Raw genomic sequence first — 25,230 nt, 5'->3', positions numbered from 1 at the left:
GGGTCACGTGTGAACAGGGGTGGCCTATGGGGGGGAGGACGGGGTCACGTGTGAACAGGGGTGGCCTATGGGGGGAGAACGGGGTCACGGGTAAACAGGGGTGGCCTATGGAGGGGAGAACGGGGTCACGTGTGAACAGGAGTGGCCTATGGGGGGAGGAAGGGGTCACGTGTGAACAGGCGTGGCCTATGGGGGGGAGGACGGGGTCACGTGTGAACAGGAGTGGCCTATGGGGGGGAGGACGGGGTCACGTGTGAACAGGAGTGGCCTATGGGGGGAGGAAGGGGTCACGTGTGAACAGGCGTGGCCTATGGGGGGGGAGAACGGGGTCACGTGTAAACAGGGGTGGCCTATGGAGGGGAGAACGGGGTCACGTGTGAACAGGAGTGGCCTATGGGGGGGGAGAACGGGGTCACGTGTGAACAGGAGTGGCCTATGGGGGGGGAGAACGGGGTCACGTGTGAACAGGGGTGGCCTATGGGGGGGAGAACGGGGTCACGTGTGAACAGGGGTGGCCTATGGGGGGGAGGACGGGGTCACGTGTGAACAGGGGTGGCCTATGGGGGGGAGGACGGGGTCACGTGTGAACAGGGGTGGCCTATGGGGGGGAGGACGGGGTCACGTGTGAACAGGGGTGGCCTATGGGGGGGAGGACGGGGTCACGTGTGAACAGGGGTGGCCTATGGGGGGGAGGACGGGGTCACGTGTGAACAGGGGTGGCCTATGGGGGGGAGGACGGGGTCACGTGTGAACAGGGGTGGCCTATGGGGGGGAGGACGGGGTCACGTGTGAACAGGGGTGGCCTATGGGGGGGGAGGACGGGGTCACGTGTGAACAGGAGTGGCCTATGGGGGGGAGGACGGGGTCACGTGTGAACAGGCGTGGCCTATGGGGGGGGAGAACGGGGTCACGTGTGAACAGGGGTGGCCTATGGAGGGGAGAACGGGGTCACGTGTGAACAGGAGTGGCCTATGGGGGGGAGAACGGGGTCACGTGTGAACAGGAGTGGCCTATGGGGGGGGAGAACGGGGTCACGTGTGAACAGGGGTGGCCTATGGGGGGAGAACGGGGTCATGTGTGAACAGGAGTGGCCTATGGGGGGGGGAGAACGGGGTCACGTGTGAACAGGCGTGGCCTATGGGGGGGGAGGACGGGGTCACGTGTGAACAGGCGTGGCCTATGGGGGGGGGACGGGGTCACGTGTGAACAGGGGTGGCCAATGGGGGGGAGGACGGGGTCACGTGTGAACAGGAGTGGCCTATGGGGGGGAGAACGGGGTCACGTGTGAACAGGAGTGGCCAATGGGGGGGAGGACGGGGTCACGTGTGAACAGGAGTGGCCTATGGGGGGGAGGACGGGGTCACGTGTGAACAGGAGTGGCCAATGGGGGGGAGAACGGGGTCACGTGTGAACAGGCGTGGCCTATGGGGGGAGAACGGGGTCACGTGTGAACAGGAGTGGCCTATGGGGGGGGAGAACGGGGTCACGTGTGAACAGGAGTGGCCAATGGGGGGGAGAACGGGGTCACTGGGAACAGGGGTGGCCTATGGGGGGGAGGACGGGGTCACGTGTGAACAGGCGTGGCCTATGCAAAGGAGCTGGATTTTTCTGAGCCTTAAGCAAACCCTCTGGTGATTCCTGTTGACGAGAAACTTGCCTGGTGTCTGCAAACACACTGGGAGCAGCCTTCAGTCCAGCGCTGAGCTAACGTTCTGACTTAAGCACTCACATGCTGGGGTTGGGGATTTAGCTCAGTGGTAGAGCGCTTGCCTAGCAAGCGCAAGGCCCTGGGTTCGGTCCTCAGCTCTGAAAAAAAAAAAAAAAGAACTCACATGCAAAAATAAAATAAATAAAAAGAACTCGCATGCGGGGCTGGAGAGACGGCTCAGAGGTTAAGAGCACTGGCTGCCCTTCCAGAGGTCCTGAGTTCAATTCCCAGCAACCACATGGTGGCTCACAGCCATCTATAGTGAGATCTGGTGCCTTCTTCCGGTGTATATAATAAATAAATCTTTTTTTTGTTTAAAGATTTGTTTATTTATTATTTATACTGTATTCTGAGTGCATGTACCCCTGCAGGCCAGAAGAGGGCACCAGATCCATTATAGATGGTTGAGAGCCACCATGTGGTTGCCGTGAATTGAACTCAGGACCTTTGGAAGAGCAGGTGGCGCTCTTAACCTCTGAGCCACCTCTCCAGCCCATAATAAATAAATCTTTTTTTTTAAATAAATAAATCTTTAAAAAAAAAAAAAAAGGAACTCATATGCTCCATCACTCGGGAGGCAGAGGCAGACGAATTGATGTGAGTTCGAGGCCAGCCTGGTCTACAAAGGTCAGCCAAGGCTACACAGAGAGACCCTGTCTCGAAAAACCAAAAAGAAAAAAAGAAGAAAAAATGCTTGTTCATTAGCTAGCCGTGCACTAAGACATTATACGCAGGCAGAATGGACCTCACTCGTTCATTCAACCCCGGTGGCGGCCTTGTGTCCACTTTGGTCCCTAACGCGGTTTTCCAGGCCTCCCACTGCCCTCGGTGACCCTCGCAGGACCGTGTCTGACAGCGCCCACCAGGGGGCAGCAGCGCGCCGCTCCCCGCTGAGCCATCGTGGGGCCCACGGCCCAGCAGGATGGAGCTGCTCGCGAATTAAAAAAGACTTCATCTCCCAGAAAGCATCGCGACACCTCAGCCTTTTTCCTATGCGTTCCTAAGCGCAGGCAGGTGTCATCCCTGGTCCTTCCCACCCCGACTCCTACCCAGTCCCTTCCATACAGGGAATTGTGCAGTGGAAAAAAAATTTTTTCTTTTTGGTTTTTCGAGACAGGGTCTCTCTGTGTAGCCTCGGCTGCCCTGGACTCACTCTGTAGACCAGGCTGGCCTCGAACTCACAGCGATCTGCCTGCCTCTGCCTCCTGAGTGCTGGGGTTAAAGGCGTGTGCGCCATCCCGCCCAGCTCTTTTGTTTTGTTTGAGACGGGGTTAAGCTGTGACCCATAGGCTGGGCTCGAACTCATGGCAACCCTCCTGCCTCAGCTTTCTGTACTGCGACTTGTTCCATATCCGACCGTTTTGGAGTTAGAACTGAGTCCTGTTTACACGGCCTGTTTGGGTGGTTTTTAAATCATACTCAAGGAGGGCTGGAAAGGAACCTGCCGAGTCAGTGGCAGAGTGCGCGGCTAGCGTGCAGAAGGCCTGGGTTCCATGCCCGGTACCCAGCAAAAGGCATTGGGAGTGGTGACCAGAGGATCGGGTGTTCGAGGCCACCCTCAGCTGCAGAGAGAGCTCAGGGCCAATTTGGGATACAGGAGACCCTGGGTCCAGATAAACAAAAGGCAGGTGAGATGGGTCTTTGGGAAAAGGTGCTTTTTTTTTTTTTTTTTTTTTTTGGCCAACATTGACGATTTCAGTTCAGTTCTAAGCACCCACATCTTAGAAAGACAGCCATGACTCTTGCAAGCTGTCCTGTGTCCTATGACTTCCTAAGGGCCGGGGCAGTACAAAGTGCTCACTTGGGCCCAAGGCCCTGGCCCCAACCCCATCATAGCAAAAATGAAAATAAGTTATCCTCCAATCCTTTGGTACTTTCTTCTTTAAGAGAGAGCTCTCTCTGTCTCTCTCTGTCTCTCTGTCTCTCTCCTCTCTGTCTCTGTCTCTATCTCCTTCTCTCTGTCTGTCTGTCTGTCTGTCTCTGTCTGTCTGTCTGTCTGTCTGTCTGTCTCTCTCTCTCTCTCTCTCTCTCTCTCTGTCAGCGTGACAAGGCTGGATGTCCAAGTGACTCACCAACTTGGCTGTAGTAACGCCAGCTGTTGGCTCAGGCCTGGGGACCCGTGACGAGGAGACCTCACACGGCCTTTACGGGGAGGCAGCCTCTGTGCAGATGGGCATTTTATTTGAAACAGCACCCTGGGGCGGGCAGAAGCGTGGCTTTTTCTGACCCAGCTTCAGAAGCCACACGCTGTCACCTCTGTACTGTCCTTTGGTCAAAGGGCTCACAGGAATACTCAGATTTAAGAGGAAGCCACAGAGAGCGTCCCCCGACCCCAACTTTTGTCTTTCTTATTCCTTTTTGTTTTTTCAAGTCAGTGTCTTACTATGTAGCTCTGGCTGGCCTTGAACTCACACAGATCCATCCCTCTGCCTCCTGAGTGCTGGGATTTAAGATGTGTGAGCCATGATGCCCGGCTCTTTCTTTTTTTAAAGATTTATGTATTGTTTATACAGTATTCTGCCCACACGTGTGCTTGCCCACCACAAGAAGGCACCGGATCTCATGACAGGTGGTTGTAAGCCACCATGTAGGTACTGGGGATTGAACTTGGGACCTTCGGAACAGCAGCCAGTGCTCTTAACCTCTGAGCCATCTCTCCAGCCCGCCTGGCTCTTTCTTATTTCTTAAAGATTTATTTATTTATTAAGAATACAGTGTTTTGCTTGCTTTTACACCTGAAGAGGGCGCCAGATCTCACTATAGATGGTTGTGACCTACCACGAGGTTGCTGGGAATTGAACTCAGGACCTCTGGGTTAGGGTTATTTGCATGCCTGCATCACCGTGCCAGCCCCTCCTTGCCACAGAGAACATTCTTTCTGTACCTCTTGTTAGGATTCTGCTTCAGTGGGCCTACCTGTGATGTCATTGCTTACCTGCCACGGGGGCCTGGCCCTGCCTAGGGCCATAGAAAAGGACAAACCAGTCCACGTGGCCCTATCTCTCCCCCTCTCCCTTCCATCTCCTCCTCCCCCTTTCCTGCCACCTCCCCTTCTCCTCTCTCCCTCCTCTCCTTTTCTTACTCTTCCTGTCTCTGTCTCTATCTCTCTCTGGGGTCCCCTCCCCTTTTCCTTCTCCCCTGCTTGCTCATTTGATCAACTCCCCTACACCATTATATCTGGCATCTGGCACCTTTATTACCTTATTATACCTTATATCTTACTGCCTTAATTATTAATCATAAAACCTGGCCCTCAGGGGGAAGAGGCAAGAGGGTGGCTCCCAATCCTAGCCAGCCCGGAACTACAGAGAAAGGTTTAGACAAGCCAGCTCTGCAGTGAGACCCCACCTCAGACCACACACACAGGAGACCAAACAGACACAGCACAACCGCACACAAAACAATGAAAGGCAACCAATTCCCCCCCAAAAAACACACACACTTTTCTTTCTTTTATTTTACTTATTTTTTGTTTTTTGTCTTTTGATTTCTCAAGACAGGGTCTCTCTGTGTAGCCTGAGCTGTCCTGGACTCGCTCTGTAGACCAGGCTGGCCTCAAACTCACAGCGATCCCCCTGCCTCTGCCTCCCGAGTGCTGGGATCAACGGCGTGCGCCATCACCACCACCACCCGGCTTTTTTATTTTAAGAGAAGTAACCTTTTCTTTCTTTTTTCTTTTCAGGACAGGGTTACTCTGTGCTAACCCTTTATGCCATGTTAAGCTGGCTGAGTTGGTTGATTCAGTGTTGTTCTTCATAGAAACCCTCAGCTGAGCAAATCACAAAAATTCAAGCCATCGTTTTGTTGCTGTTGTTTTGTTTGTTATGGGGACATGGTCACACTGCATAGCCCTGACTGTCGCTAAACTCTAAGTAGACCAGGTTGGCCTCGAACTCACAGAAACCTGCCTGCCGAGGGCCGGGATTAAAAACATGTGCCACCAAGCCCAGCTAAAAGACTTTTATGTTTTTCACTTACAGGCCAGGTAAGTGCAGGAGCCCAAGGAGGCCAGAAAAGGGGGTCAGACCCCCTAGGAGCTGGAGCCCAGAGCTCAGAAGCACCACAAATCCTCTTAACAATGGGGCCACTCCTCTGGTCCTTGCGACACAAATATGGCTCTTTTCATCGCTTTAGTTGAGTTTATTCTCCTTTGGTTTATTCCAGAAGCACACAGCACGTGCTGATTTCAGAATCTTAGCCAGCACCAGCAGCTCAGAGTGGGGAGAGGTTGGGCACCAGGTGTCTGTCTGCTCCTCGGACACTGCCCTGGTCAGAGGCTGCATGTAGCTGCAGAGGAGCATGGGAAATGTAGTCCAGCTTTGGAAGCCCGAGGGAACCGGTTTTACGGACAGACCCAGGGATTTCTCCGAGGCCCGGATGTGAGGACAAAGACAGCTTTAGTTCTGTGTCCTTGTCCCAGAAGCGGACTTGGCAGGGCTGGTCTAGGGGCTGAGCCAGGGCTTTGTGGGAGTCAGAACAGCAGCTTTTGGAGACCCGAATCTTCACCCTGTGTGCTGGTTGTCAGTTTTGTTTGTTTGTTTTTGTTTTTGTTTTTCGAGACAGGGTCTCTCTGTGTAGCCCTGACTGTCCTGGACTCACTGTGTAGACCAGGCTGGCCTCGAACTCACAGCGATCCGCCTGCCTCTGCCTCCCGAGTGCAGGGATTAAAGGTGTGCGCCACCACCGCGCCCGACAACAATGGATTATTACGGACACAGGAAAACGATATTTTTAGGACTGTGGGAAATTGTTCATGGCATATATAATGAGCATTATAGGGTAGATAAAACAAACCCTAAAATGGAACTGAGAATGACAGCTGAGCCCATACAATAGAATTCTACCTCTTTTTCCCACAGCAACCAAAGCCGAACTGATGCCCAGGCACCAAGCACTCACGTAGCTTCTGCCTATGGCCCTGCAAGTCCTAAGCCGGCAGCCAGCCGACCCAAGATGGCTCCGCGGCACCCATGTTCCCGGCAGTGGGGGGTGGGGCGGGCGGGTGCAGAGACACTGGTAAGCTGAGGAAGAGACGACGCTGTCAGCCAGACGTCTAGTTTATTGTGTGTATGACTGTGAGAGAGTCATTGGGCACCTCCCAGGAGGAAAGCCGGTGAGAAACACCAGGGCCCAGCCGCAGGGGAGCACTGAATACAGCTGTTCTTTCCAGGTTAATATGATATGCAAAAAAAAAGGGAGGGGGAGGGGCAGAATGAAAAATGTTCATATTGAAGAGACCAGGCTCGGTGGTGCCAGGCTGAGTTCCACTCCCAGACCTCACAAGGAAGTGGGAGGGAACAGAATCCTTCACGAATTTTCGTGTTGCATGCACACCTCTACACACACACACTAAGTAGTGCTTTGGTTTGGTTGTTGTTGCTGTTTTTTCGACACAGGGTCTCTCTGTGTAGCCCTGGCTGTCCTGGACTCGCTTTCTAGACCAGGCTGGCCTCGAACTCACAGCGATCCGCCTGCCTCTGCCTCCCGGGTGCTGGGAGTAAAGGAGTGCGCCACCACTCCTGGCTCTAAGTAATGTTTTAGTTTGCACATCCAAAGTGGTCAGAAGCATATAAAAATATCCCCGGGGAAAAGTCAAGCGAAGCAAAGAAGCAGAGGTTGGGGCCGGAATGGCCCTTTTGGCACCCCGACCCTAGCATCTCCCGACTGCACAAACTGTGCGGAACAGCACAGGCTTATATTCCAGGAAATGGGGGTGGAGGCAGGAGCATGGATCAGAAGGGTGATGTGGCTCAGCAGGTAAATATGATTAAATGTGATTGCTGTCAAGCCTGGGAAGTTTGATTCCCCCCAGGACCCACATGCTGGAGAGATCAAACCAGCTCCTGTAAGCTGTGCCCTGACCTCCTCAAACACACTGTAACTTGTATGCATGCATGCTTGAGCACACACACACACACACACACACACACACACACACACACACACACACACCATGTGTGTGCATGGATGTGTGTATACACACACTTATCAAGATAAATGAAAATAACAATTGTTTAAATATTATTTACTAAGAATATATATATATATTTTAACGTGCATTAGTGGGTTTTGCCTTCGTGTATGTCTGTGCGATGGTGTTGGGCCCTCTGGACCTGTTATAGACAGTTATTGTGAGCTGCTGCATGGGTGCTTGGGATGGAACCTGGGTCCTCTGGAAGAGCAGCTGGTGCTCTTAACCACTGAGCCACCGCTCCAGCCCTAAGGTGTTACGTCTGTGAGGATACGATACATGCCACTTGTGTACTGGATGTCTTGGCGCTATATTTAGCAGTGGTCATGACCGCCTAACGGAAGGGCCAGGAGTCGTACCCAGGTCCTCTGGAAGAGAAGCCGACTTTCCTAACTGCTGAGCCTTTTCTTCAGCACACCCACGCCTCTTTGGGGCGTTTGAGACAAAGTTTCATTATGTTGCCCTGGCTGACCTGGAATTCAGTTTGTAGACCAGGGCTACATAATGACACTTTGTTTCCTAAAAGTGAGAGGGGAGAGAGGAGGGGGAGGGAGAGAGAGAGAGAGAGAGAGAGAGAGAGAGAGAGAGAGAGAGAGAGAGAGAGAGAGAGAGAGAGAGAGAGAGAGAGAGAGAGACAGAGAGAGACAGACAGAGAGAGACAGACAGAGAGAGAGAGAGACAGACAGACAGACAGACACAGAGAGATTAATTGGAGAGCTGAGAAACCCCTTCTCCCTCACACTGCCAGGCAACTCTGAGAGCCAGAAGAGGCATTGGCAGTGGAGTCAAGTGTGCTGAGGCAGGACAGGGGCTGTTTGAAGCCACTGCACTAGCAGAGCCTCCTAGGGAGTTTTGTCCCCAGGGCTACGTAGCCAGGCTGGCCTCCAACTCACGTAGGCTTGCCTACCTCTGCCTCCCGAGTGCTGGGGCTATACGTGTGCGCCACCATGCCTGGGCCTCCTTGTCCTGGTTTAGAGGGACAGGGAGGTGACAGGACCAGATCAGTAAGGACTTTGTGGCTTGGGGGGGGGGGCGGGGGAGGAACAACTTTGTTTGTTTCAGTGCTGGGCTTCGTGCACTCAGCCAGGTGCCCTCCCCGGGGAGGGTGTGTTGAGGCTTCTGGAAAGGGTGTAACAGGGACAGAGCTCTGAGTCAGGGGGACCACGGGGACCTGGCTGGAGCCGGGTGCACAGGCGGCCTCTGTTTGCAGGTGGTAGGGAGGGGAGACCAGGGAGGAAGTTGTGGTGCCTGAGGAGGGAAGGGATTAAGGCTGGGGGTGGGGTGGGGGTTATTGGAGGGGTTTGGCAGGGGTGGGGGTCGAGGGTGGGGAGTGGGGGGAGGAGGAGGGGGGAGGCATTGAGAGTTCGCTGACGGGATGGTGGAGCCATAAGGGAGACAGAGGACTAGGTGGAAGGGGCGGAGTGTGATTGTCGTGGGAGGCTAAACAGGGTTGCCAGAGGTTCACCGCTAGCCTGAGCTACACAGAAACAAACAAACTGCAGTAAGTGGCCAGGGAGGTGGCTCAGTGGTTAAGAGCTTGCTTGCTGCTCTAGCCACAGGACCCAAGTTTGAATCCCGGAGGAGCACACATGGTAGGCACAGATACACACGCATAAACACGAAACAGGATTTTTAAAAAGCTAAAAGAAAACAAAAACAAACAAACGACTAAGGAGTGGGAGGGGGCAGAAGAGCGGGATTGGACACCTTGTGATGGCTTAGGGGCCCTCTTTTTTTTTTTTCTCCCTTGGAGACAGGGTCTCTCTGTGTAGCCCTGGATGTCCTGGACTCACTTTGTAGACCAGGCTGGCCTCGAACTCACAGAGATCCCCCTGCCTCTGCCTCCCGAGTGCTGGGATTAAAGGCGTGCGCCACCACGCCCGGCTGTGTGCATGTGTTTGTAGCACATTTCTGCTGGTGCCTTCAGAGCCCGTTAGATCCTTGAGAACTGGACTTAAAGGCAGTTGTGAGCTGCCTGATGTGGGTGCTGGGAATTGAACTCAGGACCTCTGGAAGAGCAGCCAGTGCTCTTAACCTCTGAGCCATCTCTCCAAGCCCCCCTGAAGCGTTTATTTTTAAGTCGTTGTGTTGAGATAAGGTCCTTAGGTGCAGCTCACCTGCCTCAGCCTTCTGAGCCCTAGGATTCTAGGCATGTTGCTTAGTACAGGGCGGGTCTGAGAGCTGGCAGCCCCACCAAGTCTGGGGTGGGTGTGAGGACAAAGACTTCCTAATTTAGGACTTCCTAAGTGAGAGAGGCCTGAGCTGCTCTCAGGCAGAGAGGAGGACGTAGGCAAACAGGCCAAACCAAACATCGGGAGTGTTTGTAGGCAGAGGACCTGGCTGGTGCAAACAGTGCCAGTGAGGTGACGTTGAGGTCAGGGCAGAGAATTGAGGTTACTCAGTGTGGCTGGCAGGGAGGGGTGTGGCAGGGAGGGGGCAGGGAAATTCACCTTAGTCATCACCAGATGACTTATTGGCTAAGCCCCGGTTAGACTTGGGTGGCCAACCTCTGAGATCCTGCCTGTCAGAACCTCCAGTTTCACTGCCGTTGTCATAGCCTCCCGCACACAGGCTTGAGCAGCTCTGAGCTGGCCGGGTCTCCGGAAGCCCTTGTGGGGGGCGGGGCTAGTGTGTCTGCTGTCACCTGGTCGTCCATGCCACAAGGGCTACCAGGAGGCCACACAAGCTGTGTGCGCAAAGCACTTACAAACTGTCAGTTCTCTGTCTATACTGTTAAAGGGTAAGCGAGAGTTTGTGAGGTAAGGGGTCCAGGTGGGCTCCACGCTGACAGGGTAGTATGGTGACGTAGGGACTAACATAACAGCCGCCATGGGGGCCTGGCCAGGGGGAACCCGTGGCTAACGTCAACCCTCTCCTTAAAAAAATAAAAATAAAAATAAAAAAGATTTAGCCAGGCATGGTGCCTTTGCGTGGTGGCGCACACGCCTTTAATCCCAGCACTGGGGAGGCAGAGGCAGGTGGATCGCTGTGAGTTCGAGGCCAGCCTGGCCTGTAAGCTGAGTCCAGGACAGCCAAGGCTACACAGGGAAAACCCTGTCTCGAAAAAAACCAATAAATAAATAAAATAACAATAAATTTTTTAAAAAATTGCAGAACGAAAGACAGTAACGACCGAGAAGCCTCCTTTGGGGCAGACTGTATGCTGCAGCGGTGACCGGGTGCGGGGCCTCCCGGCTCTAGTCCCCTGAGGCTTCCAGCCTGGCTTGTTAGTACTCAGAGGTATTAAATCTGGACAGCGTTGAACCTCTGGCCCTACTTTGTGAAACGAGGCGGGGGAGGAGGGCGAATTAGCTGGGCGGGGAGACACACCCAGAGCCCGCTATGTGTGTGTGTGTGGGGGGGGGACGGGGGGAGGCCTTCCGCGCATGCGCGCTCTGCGGGGCGGCACTAGGACCGCGCGCACGGCGCAGGGTCGAGCCCGCAGGAGCCGCCTGAGTCACCGGCCACGCCCTCCGGAGCCGGACACCCCGACACCCCCGGGAGCCCGGAGAGCAGCAGGGCAGCACCGCGGCCTGCCGGATCCGTAGGTGAGGCGGGGCCCCCCGCAGACCCGGGGGCTGCAGTCCGGGGACACCCTAAGGTCGGGGCCCCTGGTGGCTCCCGGGACCCGTGCGCTCAGATCCGAACCGCTGGCTCCTGTCACACACTCTGGTCACCCCCTCCCGGGTCTCACGACCGAAAAGATAAACTCAAAGATCTGGGGGGGGTGTCACCCCATAAATTTTTTTTTTTTTTTTGGGAGGAGAGCCGGGCGGTGGTGGCGGCGCACGCCTTTAATCCCAGCACTCGGGGAGGCAGAGGCAGGGGGATCGCTGTGAGTTCGTAGGCCAACCTGGTCTACAAAGCGAGTCCAGGACAGTCAGGGCTACACAGAGAGACCCTGTCTCGAAAAACAACAAATTTTTTTTGGGGGGGGGAGTGGTTTGGAACCACGATTTGAGATCCTGGTCCCCATTTGCATGGGAGGAGCTCCGTTATCCTGGATCCTCCGGGGCGCGCAGACCTTAATTTTTTTTATTTTTTTAGGCCACAGATCCGGTTAATTTTTAGGCCACGGATCCGGTAGTGACACTGTAATCCTCCTGTCGAGAGCCCCTGGATGTCTCAATCCAAACTAGGGACTTCCTGAACTCAGGCCTGGGCAGCACCCTCCCCGCGACCCCACTCTGCACCCCAAACTCAGTCCCGGGAGGGAGGCCTGGATCCGAGACGCGTCCCCCACACCTTACACCAGTTGGGGGGACCCCTACGTGGGGACTCCCCCACCAGACCTGTAACCCCTGCCCTCCCTCTGCGCCAGGACGAGGGGTAACCCAGGCTGGGGACGTAGCCTTGAACTGATCCCTCCAGCCTCAGGGCGGGGGGCTACTCCCAGTTTGTGGGGTTGCAGCTCAGCGCCACCACGCCCAGCTGCACCCCTAATTCCTCACGATGGCCTGGGTACCTTCTGGACCCTTGGAGGGGTCAGCGCTGACCAGTCGCTGCTATCCTACCCATCCTAGGGCCATGCCTTGTCACCGGTCCAGACCCCCCCCTAAACTGAGGCTCCAGCCCCCCTAAACTGAGGCCTCAGTTTCGTGCCGGAAATGCCTTTTTTTTTTTTTTTTTTTTTTTTTTGCGGGACGGGCAGGGCTCCGGGCAAGGCGGCCACCTGACCCCACCCCGTTTCCCCTCTGCAGGACCCAGTTTGCCCCAGCCATGTTCCTGGTGAATTCGTTCCTGAAGGGCGGCGGGGGCGGGGGCGGGGGCGGCGGGGGTCTGGGCGGGGGTCTGGGGAACGTGCTCGGAGGCCTCATCAGCGGAGCTGCGGGCGGCGGAGGCGGCGGAGGCGGCGGGATGGGAGGCGGCGGCGGCGGCGGAACCGCCATGCGCATCCTGGGCGGCGTCATTAGCGCCATCAGGTAAGGCGGGGCCTGCAGGGGCGGGGTGGGCATCCTAATTAGGCGGGGCTGGCCTAGACCGGAAAACTGGCCCTAAGGGGACCCTGAGGAGGCTCCTGTCACTTTTTTATTTTATTTGTTATTTATTTGGTTTTTTTGAGACAGGGTTTCTCTGTGTAGCCTTGGCTGTCCTGGACTCACTTTGTAGACCAGTATTTTATTTTATTTTATTTTATTTTATTTGGCTTTTCTGAGACAGGGTTTCTCTGGTCCTGGACTCGCTTTGTAGACCAGGCTGGCTTCGAACTCACAGTGGTCCGCCTGCCTCTGCCTCCCTGAGTGCTGGGATCATTTCTTATGCGGGATCTTATCTTTTCTGGGCCCGCTCTCCCAACAACTCCCCTAAAACAGCAAGCTCAACCTAGGCCAAGCCCTAAACCGCGAGGTGCCACTAGTTTCACTGGCTCCGGCCCCAGTAAAGCCTGGCTCCAGTCCTGTAGCGTCTTCAAGTCCCCGTCCGCCCCCACCCAACCCCCAACCCCAGGACCTGCGTCCTTCTAGTTGACCCACAGAAGCATTTTACACCCATCTCAAAGCCCATCACTAAGAAGTGACGCGTAGTGACTAAGAAGTGACTCGAGCCTAGGCAGTGGTGGCGCACGCCTTTAATCCCAGCCAAGGCTACACAGAGAAACTCTGTCTGGAAATTAATAATAATAATAATAAACAATAATAATTTACAAAAAAAAATTAACGGTGCAGAGAGGGTTGTGTGGGGTCGGGAGCTGGCTCGCTTCAGTGGGTAAAATCCCTGCTGGGGTTAGAGCAGGTGACCCTGGGAGGAGCCAGGGCCGATGGAGCTGGGTAGCCGTTAGTTAGATAACCGGTCCAGAGTAAAACTCTGCACAAGAGACCCCAGGAAGGTGAGGCCCGGAGGAAGCTGGCGTAGACCCCTTCAAGGCGCGGGACCCTGCAGGGTTTGGGGTGGGATTTCGGGGTGGGGGCACCAAGGTGATTCTGACATCTGCGATTGGTGGATGCTCTCCCCGTGACTCTGCCGTGGGAGTGGGCCCGTGGGAGGGGCTTTGGCCTGATGGAGGAGAAGGGGCGGTTCCACGCTGCGGAAAACCCGGCCAGGTGAGGACGGGGCTCGACTGAGGGGGAGAGCTACCACTTATGGAAGAGGGGGGCTGGAGTTTGAGGGGTTTGGCTGACCGTTCCGAGGCCCGTTGGAGGCTCCCGCCCCCTCCCCCCTCAATGCGCTAACAGCCCCCTTGTCTCTCCCCAGCGAGGCTGCTGCGCAGTACAACCCGGAGCCCCCGGTAAGCCGCCCCCACACCCCAAGGCTTGTTTCCCCCTCCTCATCTGCTCCTGTTCCTATAGAGAAGGCTCTCCTTCCTTTCTGGGAAAATACCCCTGCCATTAAGGAGGTCTTTTTCTGGGGCCGGAGAGATGGCTCAGCGGGTTAAGAGCACTGGCTGCTCTTCCAGAGGCCCTGAGTTCAATTCCCAGCAACCACATGGTGGCTCACAGCCATCTATAGTGAGATCTGGCGCCCTCTTCTGGCCTGCAGGTGTACACGCAGACAGAAACTGTGTACATAATAAGAAGTACATACCTCTTTAAGGAGTGCTTTTTCTGAAGGCCCCAAGGCTTAATGCTGGGTCTCAGCCAGGCTTCGGGCCACTCACTCTGCGCAGCCGGCTCTGATTTTTTTCCTGGGGACGCGAGGACGGGAGGGGAGAGAGACGTGTGTCTCCGTATCCGTTCCCGAGCTCTCTCCTCTCTCTGCAGCCCCCGCGGAGCCATTTCTCCAGCATTGAGGCCAACGAGAGTGAGGAGGTCCGGCAGTTCCGGAAACTTTTTGTCCAGCTGGCTGGAGACGTAAGTATCCCGGGGGCCCCGGGCCCTACCTGACTGTGGCAGCCCGGGCAGTTCGCATCCTCTCTGATGAGAACTGGGTCCAGATTGTCTACACCTCTCTTGTTTGTTTTGTTTGTTTGTTTGTTTGTTTTTTCGAGACAGGGTTTCTCTGTGTAGCCCTGGCTGCCCTAGACTTGCTTTGTAGCCCAGGCTGGCCCCGAACTCACAGCGATCCCCCTGCCTCTGCCGCCCGAGTGCTGGGATTAAAGGGGAGCACCACCACCGTCTGGCCTTTAACTGTTCTTAATCTCTGCCCTCAGGACATGGAGGTCAGCGCCACAGAACTCATGAACATCCTCAACAAGGTCGTGACCCGACGTGAGTGGCCAGGGTCAGGGCATTAGGGAGGGTTTAGAGGCAGCACTGGCTTGGATGACTGTGACCTCTGGCCTCTGACCTTCAACCTGTGTCCCCCCCTCCACCCTTCGCCAGACCCGGATCTGAAAACGGATGGTTTTGGCATTGACACTTGTCGGAGCATGGTGGCTGTGATGGATGTATCCTTTTGGGGACAGTTCGGGAGTGAAGAAGAGGAGGTTTCTTTTCCCTTTTTTTGGTTTTTCAAGACAGAGTTTCTCTGTGTAGCCTTGGCTGTCCTGGACTCGCTTTGTAGACCAGGCTGTCCTCGAACTCACAGCGATCCACCTGCCTCTGTCTCCCGAGTGCTGGGATTACAGATGTGTGCGCCACCACTACTGCCTGGCTAATAACGTTTTAAAAATTGTATTTATTTTTATTTTATGTGTGTGAGAGTTTTGCCTGAATGCACGGGTGCACTAACTGCATGTCTGGTTCTGGAAGAGGACAGAAGAGGTTATTAGACCTCTCGGGAGGTAAAGACAGCGTGAGCTGCCACGTCGGTGCTGGGAACTGAACCCAGGTCCTCTCTGCAAGAGACCCCGGAGCCGTCTCTCCAGCGCCAAGAAGCTAAACTTCCAACAACCTTATTTATACATATACCAAGGGGCACAACATACGCACATACATTTATACACATTCCAAGAACGTACCCTACATGTGTGTGTAGGTTTGGAGGAATGTATGCAGGAACATACGTGAACATTTGCACATGGGCCGGCTATTAGCCAGTCAGGAGTGTGTGCACACCTAAGACGCTTTACCTGCTGAGTCACCTCCTTAGCACCCCCTGTCCTCCCAGGCCCCCTCCCCGGAGCCAAGGCTCTGGCTGGCCTGGAACTCACTATGTAGACAAGGCTGGTCTCGAACTCACAGGTGTCTGCTTGCCTTTGCCTCCTGAGGGTTGAATGGGAGCTCAGAACCCCAGCCTTATTGTCAAGTACTTAGTACATGGATACATGGAATACTGCATCTAGGCTTAGTTATCGTGTGTGTGTGTGTGTGTGTGTGTGTGTGTGTGTGTGTGTGTGTGTGTATGGAGAGAGAGACACTTGGGATTAAGCCAGGCCTCATATGTATGTATAAGCAGGGTCTTGGGTCTAGCCTGCTGCCTCTCAGCTTCCCGAGTGCTAGGGCTCCAGCATACACGGCCGCACCCAGCTTATTCTGTTTCACTGTCTGTATGTTTGGAGCCTTGAGGTGGTCTCAGGTAGCCCAGGCTGGCCTTGAAGTCAGTTTGTAGCTGGAGCCAGCCTTGAACTCCTAACTTTCTTTCTTTCTTTCTTTTTTTTTTTTTTTCAAGACAGGGTCTCTCTGTGTATCCCTGACTGTTCTGGACTCACTTTGTAGACCAGGCTGGCCTCGAACTCACAGCGATCCTCCTGCCTCTGCCTCCCGAGTGCTGGGATTAAAGGCGTGCGCCGCCACTCCTGGCTTGAACTCCTAACTTTCGTTTCCTTGTCTCTCGAGTGCTGGCGTTACAGGCGTGCGTTACCACGCTTGGCCTGGCTTGCTCGCATGCGGTGTCTACAGGTGCCTGAGTCCCTGGAGGCCTGAGAGGGCATTGGCTCTCCCGGAGCTGGGATTGCAGATGGTTGTACAAAGCTGCATGATTTGGGTTCTAGGAACCAAACCCAATCCTCTGCAAAAGCACTGAGTTCCCCTCTCTGCTGAGCTGTGTCTCCAGCCTTCTGGCCTTGTTTTATTTATCTATTTATTTTAAAAGATTTTTTTTACAATTATTTATTATGTACACAGTGCTCTGCCTGCATGTACACCTGCGGGCCAGAAGAGGGCGCCAGATCTCACTATAGATGGCTGTGAGCCACCATGTGGTTGCTGGGAATTGAACTCAGGACCTCTGGAGGAGCAGCCAGTGCTCTTAACCTCTGAACTATCTCTTTAGCCTGTTGTTTTTACTTATTTATTTTTTGTTTTGCTTTGTTTTTTGAGACAGGGTCTCTCTGTGTAGCCTTGGCTGTCCTGGACTTGCTCTGTAGACCAGGCTGGCCTCGAACTCACAGTGATCCACCTGCCTCTGCCTCCCGAGTGCTGGGATTAAAGGCGTGCGCCACCAAGCCCAGCTTTTATTTTTATTTTTTCAAGTTAGCATCATGGTTGATCCCAGCACTCGGGAGGCAGAGGCAGGCAGATTTCTGAGTTTGAAAACAGCCTGATCCACAGGATGTGTTCTAGGACCACACAGAGAAACACTGTATCAAAAAAAAAAAAAAAAAAAAAAGCAAAAAAATTAGGGTTGTGGGATTACCACAGACACTCATGCACACACTCAAACACACTCATATGCTCGCACGTTGTATTTTGCCACGGTGTTCTTAACAAGCCGCTCGCCAGAGTGACACCACAGGCAAGCTGGGCTTTGAGGAATTCAAGTACCTCTGGAACAACATTAAGAAGTGGCAGGTAGGTGGCAGCCCCGGAAACTCCCCGGCACCCCATCCTCGAGCCTTGGGGCCTCCGTGCTCCATAACGAGTGGTTGGACAATGTTGTCTCTGTCCCCAGGCCATATACAAACGCTTTGATGTCGACAGATCGGGGACCATCTCCAGCAGCGAACTCCCAGGGGCCTTTGAGGCAGCAGGTGGGGCCGGCAGGGCTGTAACGGGCTTGGGAGGGGGTGACGGGGTGGGGGGCGGGGGTGATGGGGTGGGGGGCGGGGGTGATGGGGTGGGGGGCGGGGGATGGAGGCGTGGGAGAGGGTGGGCCGGGGGGGCAGGGTGAACCGAAGCCCCCGAGATGCTACACTGGGGATTTGGAAGGACCCCGCGCCCGGACCCCGACACTGAGCCGGTTTTCGCAGGATTCCACCTGAACGAGCATCTGTACAGCATGATCATCCGGCGCTACTCCGACGAGAGCGGGAGCATGGACTTTGATAACTTCATCAGCTGCCTGGTCAGGCTGGATGCCATGTTCCGTGAGTGATGCCCTGGGCCTCTGTGAGGGGCGGGGATTTGCTAGCTAAGCTCCATTGTCCGAGGTCTCCTTTTTTATTTTTATTGTTTAATTTTATTTTAGTGTGAGGGTGTTGCCATTGGAACTGGTAATACAGACAGTTGTGAGCTGCCATGTGGTGGCTGGGAACTGAACCCGGGTCCTTTGGAAGAGCAGACAGTGCTCTTAACCACTGAGCCATCTCTCCAGCCACCCCTTTTTTCTTTTTTCTTCTTTTTGGTTTTTCGAGGTAGGGTCTCTCTGTGTAGCCTTGGCTGTCTTGGCCTCGCTATCTAGACCAGGCTGGCCTGGAACTCACAGTGATCCGCCTGCCTCTGCCTCTGCCTCTGCTCTGCCTCTGGAGTGCTGGGATTAAAGGCGTGCGCCACCGTTTTAAGGTATATTTATGAATGAAATTTGTATTTACGTGGGGAGGCCAGAGGACAACTTACAGGAGTGTGTGTCCTCCCCTCCCCCCGTGGATTAAAGGCACATGCTTCAGGCTTAGGCTTTCCTTCCGGCCTAGTTATTTATTTTATGAATATGAGTGTTTTGCCTGGGTGGCATGTACGTCTGCGCACCGGGTATGCCTGCCTGGTTCGAGAGGGTGTGAGATCCTCCTGGAACAGGACTTACAGACAGTTTTGAGCTGCCTCGGGGGCTGCTGGGAACTGAACCCAGGTCTCTGCCAGAGCAGCAGGTGCTCTTAACCTCTGCGCCATCTCTCCAGCCCCCGTCTTGCCTGGTGTTTGGGACAGGTTTTCATGTAGTTCAGGGTCATCTCTGACTTGATTGGCAGCTGAGGGTGACCTTGAACTTCTGATCGTCACGCCCCCCAGCCCCCCTGTGCCCCCCTGCCCCCCACCCATTTGGCGGAGGAGCCTAACGGTCTGGAAGCAGAGCACTTGCTCCTAGCCGCTCATGCAGGAGGCTGGAAAGTCTGAATCACGTTGTGTAGCGGGAACAGGAAGGCAGGAAGGCTGGGCCCGGGCACGCTGTGCCGTGCTGTAGGTGCCAAGTTCAGGGCTGCACTGCTGGCTCCATTTTCTTAACAATTACACTTTATTATGAACTCACTAACAGAGCGCACCTCACTTACAACCCGACTAACTGAAACAATAGGAAAAGTAGATTAAAGGACACAATAACGAAACCTTACGGCTATCCGTGCCGTGCCTTATGACTCTCCCGGGGAAGTCGGCAGGACCTCAGCAAACCCGCAATTCAACCAAGGTTGCTGCTGGAACCTGGAGCAGCAGCCGAGGCCCAGAGCCTCAGCCGGAGGCTATCCTGGACTCATTTTGTAGACCAGGCTGGACTGGAACTCACAGCATGCGCCACCGCGCCCGGCCCTCCTTATTCTTATTATAAATAGTGTCTCATGTGGGCTGACTGGCCTTGCACTCCCATACTGAACTGAAGGTCTTCCTGGCACAGTCCACTGAGTGCTGGGCCTGCAAGTGTGTGCCGCGGCGCGCGCTCCTTGCAAGTTCTTTGCACATTGCTTGCTTGGCACAGAAACAAAGCGCGGATCGGGTGGGTGGCGCGCACATTTAATCCCAGCACTCCGGAGGCAGAGGCAGAGGCAGGGGAATCGCCATGGGTTTGAGGCCAGCCAAGGGGTGCTTAGTGAGACCCTCTCTAAAAAACCGAAAACGACAACAGTAGCAAAGCGAGCCTTGTGTACATCCAAGCCCTCCCTCGCTTCCTTTTCTTCAGGTGCTTTCAAATCTCTTGACAAAAACGGCACCGGACAGATCCGAGTGAACATCCAGGAGGTAAGATCGCTTCTCTTGGGGGCCGGTGCTCCGCTCTGAGTTCCAGCCCCTCTGGTCCTGTTTGCCCAGCAGGCCCGGGGTGAGGTGTCTGGCTCTCCGGGGCCCTTCGCTCCCCCGCCCCCACCCCTGCCCGCTCCCCGCCTCCTGCACCTGCCTGTCCGCTCCCCTCCCCTCCTGCCCGCTCACCTGCGCCTTCCTCCTGCAGTGGCTGCAGCTGACTATGTATTCCTGAACGGGAGCCACAGACCTGCCCCACGACAGCTCACTACGGAGTCACCTGGAACCGCGATCCTGTGCGCGGCCACATTTTTTGAGGGTTATGACCTGCTACCCACAGGCTTTTCTCCCTGATCTGGCACCCAGCCTCCCCAGTCGGCAGCCAGGGCACGACATGCCCCAGCTGGCCATACCCTGAGTCACCCGCCAGCGAGTGAGCTCTGCTGAAGGGTCACCCCACCCGGCACCCCGTGCCACACCCCATTACCCTCCATCCTGTCTGTGTGCCAAGCCTAGCACTCCTGTGGCTTCCATGTCCCCAGGGCCCTGTCTGGGTTCCGGGAGGTTCACTCCTGTCCCTACACACCCTGTTACACACGCAGTCACTTACCTCCCAGGCAGCCAAAGAAACTCCAGGCCTGGGCAGGGCCACACACCCTAGTGCCTGTGCCGCACTCTGTTCCCTCAGCCGTCGGGCCCAGGAGGAAATAAACTCTCTCCAGTTGCTGCTTCCTATGGGCTCAGTCCAGGAAGGAGGGAACATTTCTGTGTAGTGACTTGGGTATTTATTTAACGTGTATGTACACATGTGCTTGTACACATATGCACACCATGTGTGTGTCATCCTCTGGAACTGGAGGTACAGGGGTTGTGAGCCTCGGGGTCGGGGTCCTGTGCTGGGGACTGAACCCAGACTCTCTGCAATAGCAGCAAAGTACCATCTCTGCAGCCCGGTAAGTGGTTTTGGGGTGCCTATCTTTGGGGCTGCATCTGTGTATTTTCTGCTCTGCGTCTTTTTTTTTTTCTGCCCCCTCAGACTGGGTTCCAAGTTGAGGCTCAGGCTGGTTTTGCTTGGGCACCACCTAGATCCCATGCAGGCTGCGACTGGGGCTCAGGGTCCCCCAGTGGCCCCCTGCACAACCCCCCACTGTTACACCTCAGTGACTCTCTGTCCCTGTCTCCATCACACCGCCCCCCCAAGCTTCAGCTTTTTGGGTCCTCCAACTGATTGACTGGTTGGTGCTGAGGATGGGGCCCAGCCAGGGCTTTTGCACACGGCACGTGATCTAACACACACACGACACTCACACAGACTCTCTCTTAGACTCTCACACTCATTCATGGTGGGTCCTGTGCCTTCCACCTGGCTTTGTCAGCAGCAAGCCTCAGTCTTGGCATTGTCTTTATCCTCCCTTGGTTCATGGATGATGGACACAGCTTGTCTCCTTCCAGGACAGGGTCTCTCTCGCAGCCCTGGCTGCCCTGAAGCCAGCCTGACTCCCCCTTTGGGTCTCTGCTCCTCTGGGCACCCACCACGCCGGGTCCTCGGGCCCCCAGTAGGCATCCCTAAAGCAGGTTGTCCTAGGTCCAGCACCAGGGGCCAAGAGCTGGGGTAGCGCGCTCGCCGCCTCGCCACCCCCTCCTGGCCCCCGCGTGGGCAGGTGAGTTGGGACACAGACTCGCAGGCCAGAGCTGGGTTGGGTTCACAGGAGATGAGCGCATTTATTGATGTTTGTCCGAGTCCTCCAGGCTTCTGGGTGTCACTTCTTGTGGGGGAAGGAGGCCCATCCCAGGCAGTATAAGGAGTAGACGGTGCCTGGAAGCAGGCGTTGTAGGTGTCAGATGGGACTAGTTCCCTCTAAAAGCCCCGCCCCCTCCAGTTCAGCTGTCCGCTTTCTCCCAAGCCAGATGCCTCGGGGGAATCCCCATCCCATGCATTTTGATTTGGACCAGGCCAGGAGCTTATTTTGGGATGGAGTGGGCAGACACATCGCCAGCCCAACTTCCTCGGGGCAATAGGTAAAAACCATCCTCCCCACAGCCGGGCGGTGGTGGCGCACGCCTTTAATCCCAGCACTTGGGAGGCAGAGGCGGGCGGATCGCTGTGAGTTTGAGGCCAGCCTGGTCTACGTAGTGAGTCCAGGTCAGCCAACGCTACATGGTGAAACCCTGTCTCAAAAAACAAAACAAAACAAACCCCACTGCCCCCATCCTAAGCACTATTTGGTCCTCAGACCTCGTCAGCTCGGCACCGACCGACCCCGACGCTGGCTAGCCCACAACCCGAGCCACTCAGTGGGCCCCGCACTCACCCCCCAGGGTCAGTGCCATGGTCAGTCTGTACAGGACTCTGTCCATTCCCCCGCCCTTCAGGTGTACTGGGAGGTCGTTGTCCGCCTGTGTGTGAGGGCGAGGATGAGAACAGGGTTGCAGACCTGTCCTGCCACCCGCAGCCCACACAGGGCCCAGAGACCTCGGGCCCGCCTACCTGGAAGAGTTTCTGCTTCTCGGCCACACGGTTTTCTAAGTGGCTCCTGGTAGATGAGCTAAAAGAACGGACCAGAGCCTGGGAGACCTAGAGGGTTAGGAAGATGGTCAGGTCGGCAGCACCGCAGCGAGGGTGCTCGGTGAGATCGCGACGCAGGGAGTACGCCCCTGCCTGAGCATCTATCTTAAAGGCGAGACACCGGTTGGCAGCAGGAGAGTGGCGGAGGCCGGGTATCCCAGCATTCCAGCGGGGAAGATTCGGGAGTTAACCTGGGCTACTCCGTAAGCATTTATAAAATAAATGTGACATATGTTGTCACGCCTGGGAGGTCAAGGCAGGAGAACCAGAAGTTCAAGGAAGTTAGTGGCCAGCCCAGGCTACACAAGACCCTGTGTCAAAACAAAATAAGGAAAATAAAAATAAAACCAAAGGGAGCCGGGCGGGGCAGCCCACGCCTTTATTAGTCCCAGCACTCGGGAGGCAGAGGCAGGAGGATCGCTGTGAGTTCCAGGCTCAGCCTGGTCTACAAAACGAGTCCAGGACAGCGAAGGCTACACAGAGAGACCCTGTCTCAAAACAACAAAAACCAAACAACCAAGGGGAAAAAAGGGTGGGGGCAGGGAACAGCTGCCTGGAGGGCACAGCCTGGAGGTCAGCAGGCTCCTGGTACTTGGGGGATTGAGGCTGGGTTAATTAATATGAGAAAATCGGGTTCCGGGGATGTCAAAAATAGGTTTGGAAGTCCCACGAGGGTTTCCGGGCTGCCCAAGGCACCCTGAGTTGGTATTAGGGCTCCCGGGGTCGTTAATGGGGACTTAGGTAACAGGGGGAGTTAAACCTGGGGTCCTGGGCCCCCGTTAGGGGTCCTGCTGTCTTGGAAGTGCAGGGTTAGGGGAGTCCCAGACTCTTTGGGGTGCACCTGGTCCAAGACTCCAGCTCCTGGCAACGTTTAGGGTAGGCATCCGGGTTGTGGGGTTCCCCTCCACCCCGACACAGCCCGTGGGGGAGGCCTCACCCGCAAGGCCTTCATTTTGCGTCTTCGGCGGCTCGAGTCACCTCCCCTCTCCGCCCAAGGGCAGCGAGCCCTTTACCCTAAGAGGGGAAACCCCGGGGCGGCGTGGGGGGCGGGGCGGGAGTGGGTGGGGCCTGCCAGCCAGGGGGCGGGGCCAAGCCGGGTCCGTCCAATAGGCTGCGAGAGCAGGTGCTCCAACCTGCCAGTCACCGTCGGTCTCACCCTGGCGGTGGCCCTGAGCCGTCCCTTCCCTGGCTGCGACCTCCGGCTGCCCTGCTTGTGTCTGGGAGGAAGTGAGGGCAGCAGCGGTGAACTTCAGAACCAGTGACCGCGCCTCGCTCCTCCCAGCCTGCTTCCATCTTTGTTTCCTGAAGGCCACCAGAGAGGGTCTTCCCCAGCGCCCGGGAAAACAAAGAAAAAAAAAGAATAGCAGATGAAACCCAAAAAAAAGCAAGCAAGTTGTTGGTTGTGGTGGGAGACAAGTACAGGAAGTGACGCCGTGCAGCAGCCCAGCTAGAAAAACGTGTTTGGCGGCGCTGCGCTGCCATCTAGTGGCTGCGATGTTCAACTGCATCTCCTACCGGCCCCTTTCCGTGGGTCTGATAACTTAGCATTTACTTTTTTGTTTGTTTGTTTATTTGGGGTTTTTTGTTTTGTTTTGTTTTTCGAGACAGGGTCTCTCTGTGCAGCCTTGGCTGTCCTGGACTCGCTTTGTAGCCCAGGCTGGCCTCAAACTCACAGCAATCCCCCTGCCTCTGCCTCCCGAGTGCTGGGATTAAAGGCGTTTGCCGCCACCACCCAGCTGTATACAATTTCTGATATCATGAAATATGGCTTTTACTTTACAGGTGTTTTGCATGTGTGTCTGTGCACCATGTGTGTGCCTGATCCCCTGTGAACGCCCAGCACAGCCAGGGCTACACAGAGAAACCTTGTCTCAAGAAACAAACGCCTCGTTGCGGTGAAGTCTTCTGGGAAGCGTTTCCTCAGAGTGAGCACACAGAAGCTGCGTGCCAGCCAAACGTGGTCATGTGGAAGAGTCTCCCAGGAGGTACTGGTGTTTAAGGCATGGAGGGGTCATGGAGAGCAACTGAGCACTGTGAGAGGCCAGGCCGTTGGTGAAGGTGCCGCCTCAGTAGCGGTTGGAACCCCAGGACTGAAGGGGTCATGTAGAGGGTTGAGGCTTGACACCACAAAGAGAGCCCGATAGAACCTACTGGTGAAAAGTGCAGCTTAGCCCAGTGGTGGTGGCACACGCCTTTAATCCCAGCACTCGGGAGGCAGAGGCAGGGGGATCGCTGTGAGTTCGAGGTCAGCCTGGTCTACAAAGTGAGTCCAGGACAGGCAAGGCTACACAGAGAAACCCTGTCTCGAAAAGAGTTTGTGTGTGTGTGTGGGGGGGGGAGAGATAAGACTTGATGCACTCTGAACTTGGCTTTTGGATGTTCAATAGCTAACCAGTGAGCCACAGACCGCGCTTATTAACACTTTCTTAGAAAAGGGCTAGAAGAAAGGAATCATGGGTAGCCAGCGCGGCAGAGTCACAGACGCGTCACAGGGACACACTTGGCGGCTGCAAGATGTGTCACACAGACACAACGGCACCTCAACTCTTCACTTCCTTTTTTTTTCTCCTTTATTAATTTATTCTTGTTACATCTCAATGGTTATCCCATCCCTTGTATCCTCCCATTCTTCCCTCCCTCCCAATTTCCCCTTATTCCCCTCCCCTATGACTGTTCCTGAGGGGGATTACCTCCCCCTCTATATGATCATAGGGTATCAAGTCTCTTCTTGGTAACTTGCTGTCCTTCCTCTGATTGCCACCAGGTCTCCCCGTCCAGGGGACAACTCTTCACTTCTTAGAAATAACTTTTTAAAAATCTTTGTGTGTGGTGTGTGTGTGCGCATCATGCAATTTATACGGAGGGCGAGGCAGAGTCTTGGGTGTTGGTCCTAGCTGCCACCTCCTGCTCTACTCACTCCTCCACACCCGAGGCGAGTTCTTCCGAGAGCTTTGGGGACTCTTGTCTCTGAAGCGTGCGGGAGCTGGGATTACAGGAGAATTACAAACACACACGGTGACTGACTTTGACGTGGGTTTTGGGATGCAAACTGACATCCTCACGCTTGTGCCGG

At 55.2% G+C, this 25,230-nt stretch overlaps 2 protein-coding genes across 3 annotated transcripts; one reads left to right on the top strand and one right to left on the bottom strand.

The window, feature by feature from the left end:
• The first annotated feature begins 11,086 nt into the window (after positions 1-11,086).
• CAPNS1 (calpain small subunit 1) lies at positions 11,087-20,355 on the top strand. Of its 2 annotated transcripts, XM_084771273.1 has the most exons (11): positions 11,087-11,223; positions 12,380-12,601; positions 13,869-13,902; positions 14,375-14,464; positions 14,764-14,821; positions 14,936-15,000; positions 17,216-17,284; positions 17,385-17,463; positions 17,683-17,799; positions 19,536-19,594; positions 19,800-20,355. In XM_084771273.1, exons 2-11 carry the CDS (start codon positions 12,399-12,401, stop codon positions 19,824-19,826), a joined length of 801 nt encoding a protein of 266 aa, XP_084627399.1. In that variant the 5' UTR covers positions 11,087-11,223; positions 12,380-12,398; the 3' UTR covers positions 19,827-20,355. The 2 variants fall into 2 exon arrangements, with proteins under 2 accessions (XP_084627399.1, XP_084627400.1); XM_084771274.1 differs by lacking the exon at positions 13,869-13,902 and having other exon boundaries at positions 11,091-11,223; positions 12,380-12,416.
• A 933-nt stretch (positions 20,356-21,288) lies between these two features.
• On the bottom strand, positions 21,289-23,214 carry COX7A1 (cytochrome c oxidase subunit 7A1). Its single transcript, XM_084771287.1, has 4 exons — positions 23,095-23,214; positions 22,080-22,166; positions 21,904-21,988; positions 21,289-21,407 (listed from the first exon to the last, which is right to left on the bottom strand). The coding sequence occupies exons 1-4, from the start codon at positions 23,107-23,109 to the stop codon at positions 21,352-21,354; spliced, it is 243 nt and encodes an 80-aa protein (XP_084627413.1). The 5' UTR covers positions 23,110-23,214; the 3' UTR covers positions 21,289-21,351.
• Between the last annotated feature and the right edge of the window lie 2,016 nt (positions 23,215-25,230).

The sequence above is a fragment of the Acomys minous genome, assembly GCF_964271855.1.
Source record: "Acomys minous genome assembly, chromosome: 20".
Taxonomy (NCBI): Eukaryota; Metazoa; Chordata; class Mammalia; order Rodentia; family Muridae; genus Acomys; species Acomys minous.
This window is presented reverse-complemented; position numbering and strand designations above follow the sequence as displayed.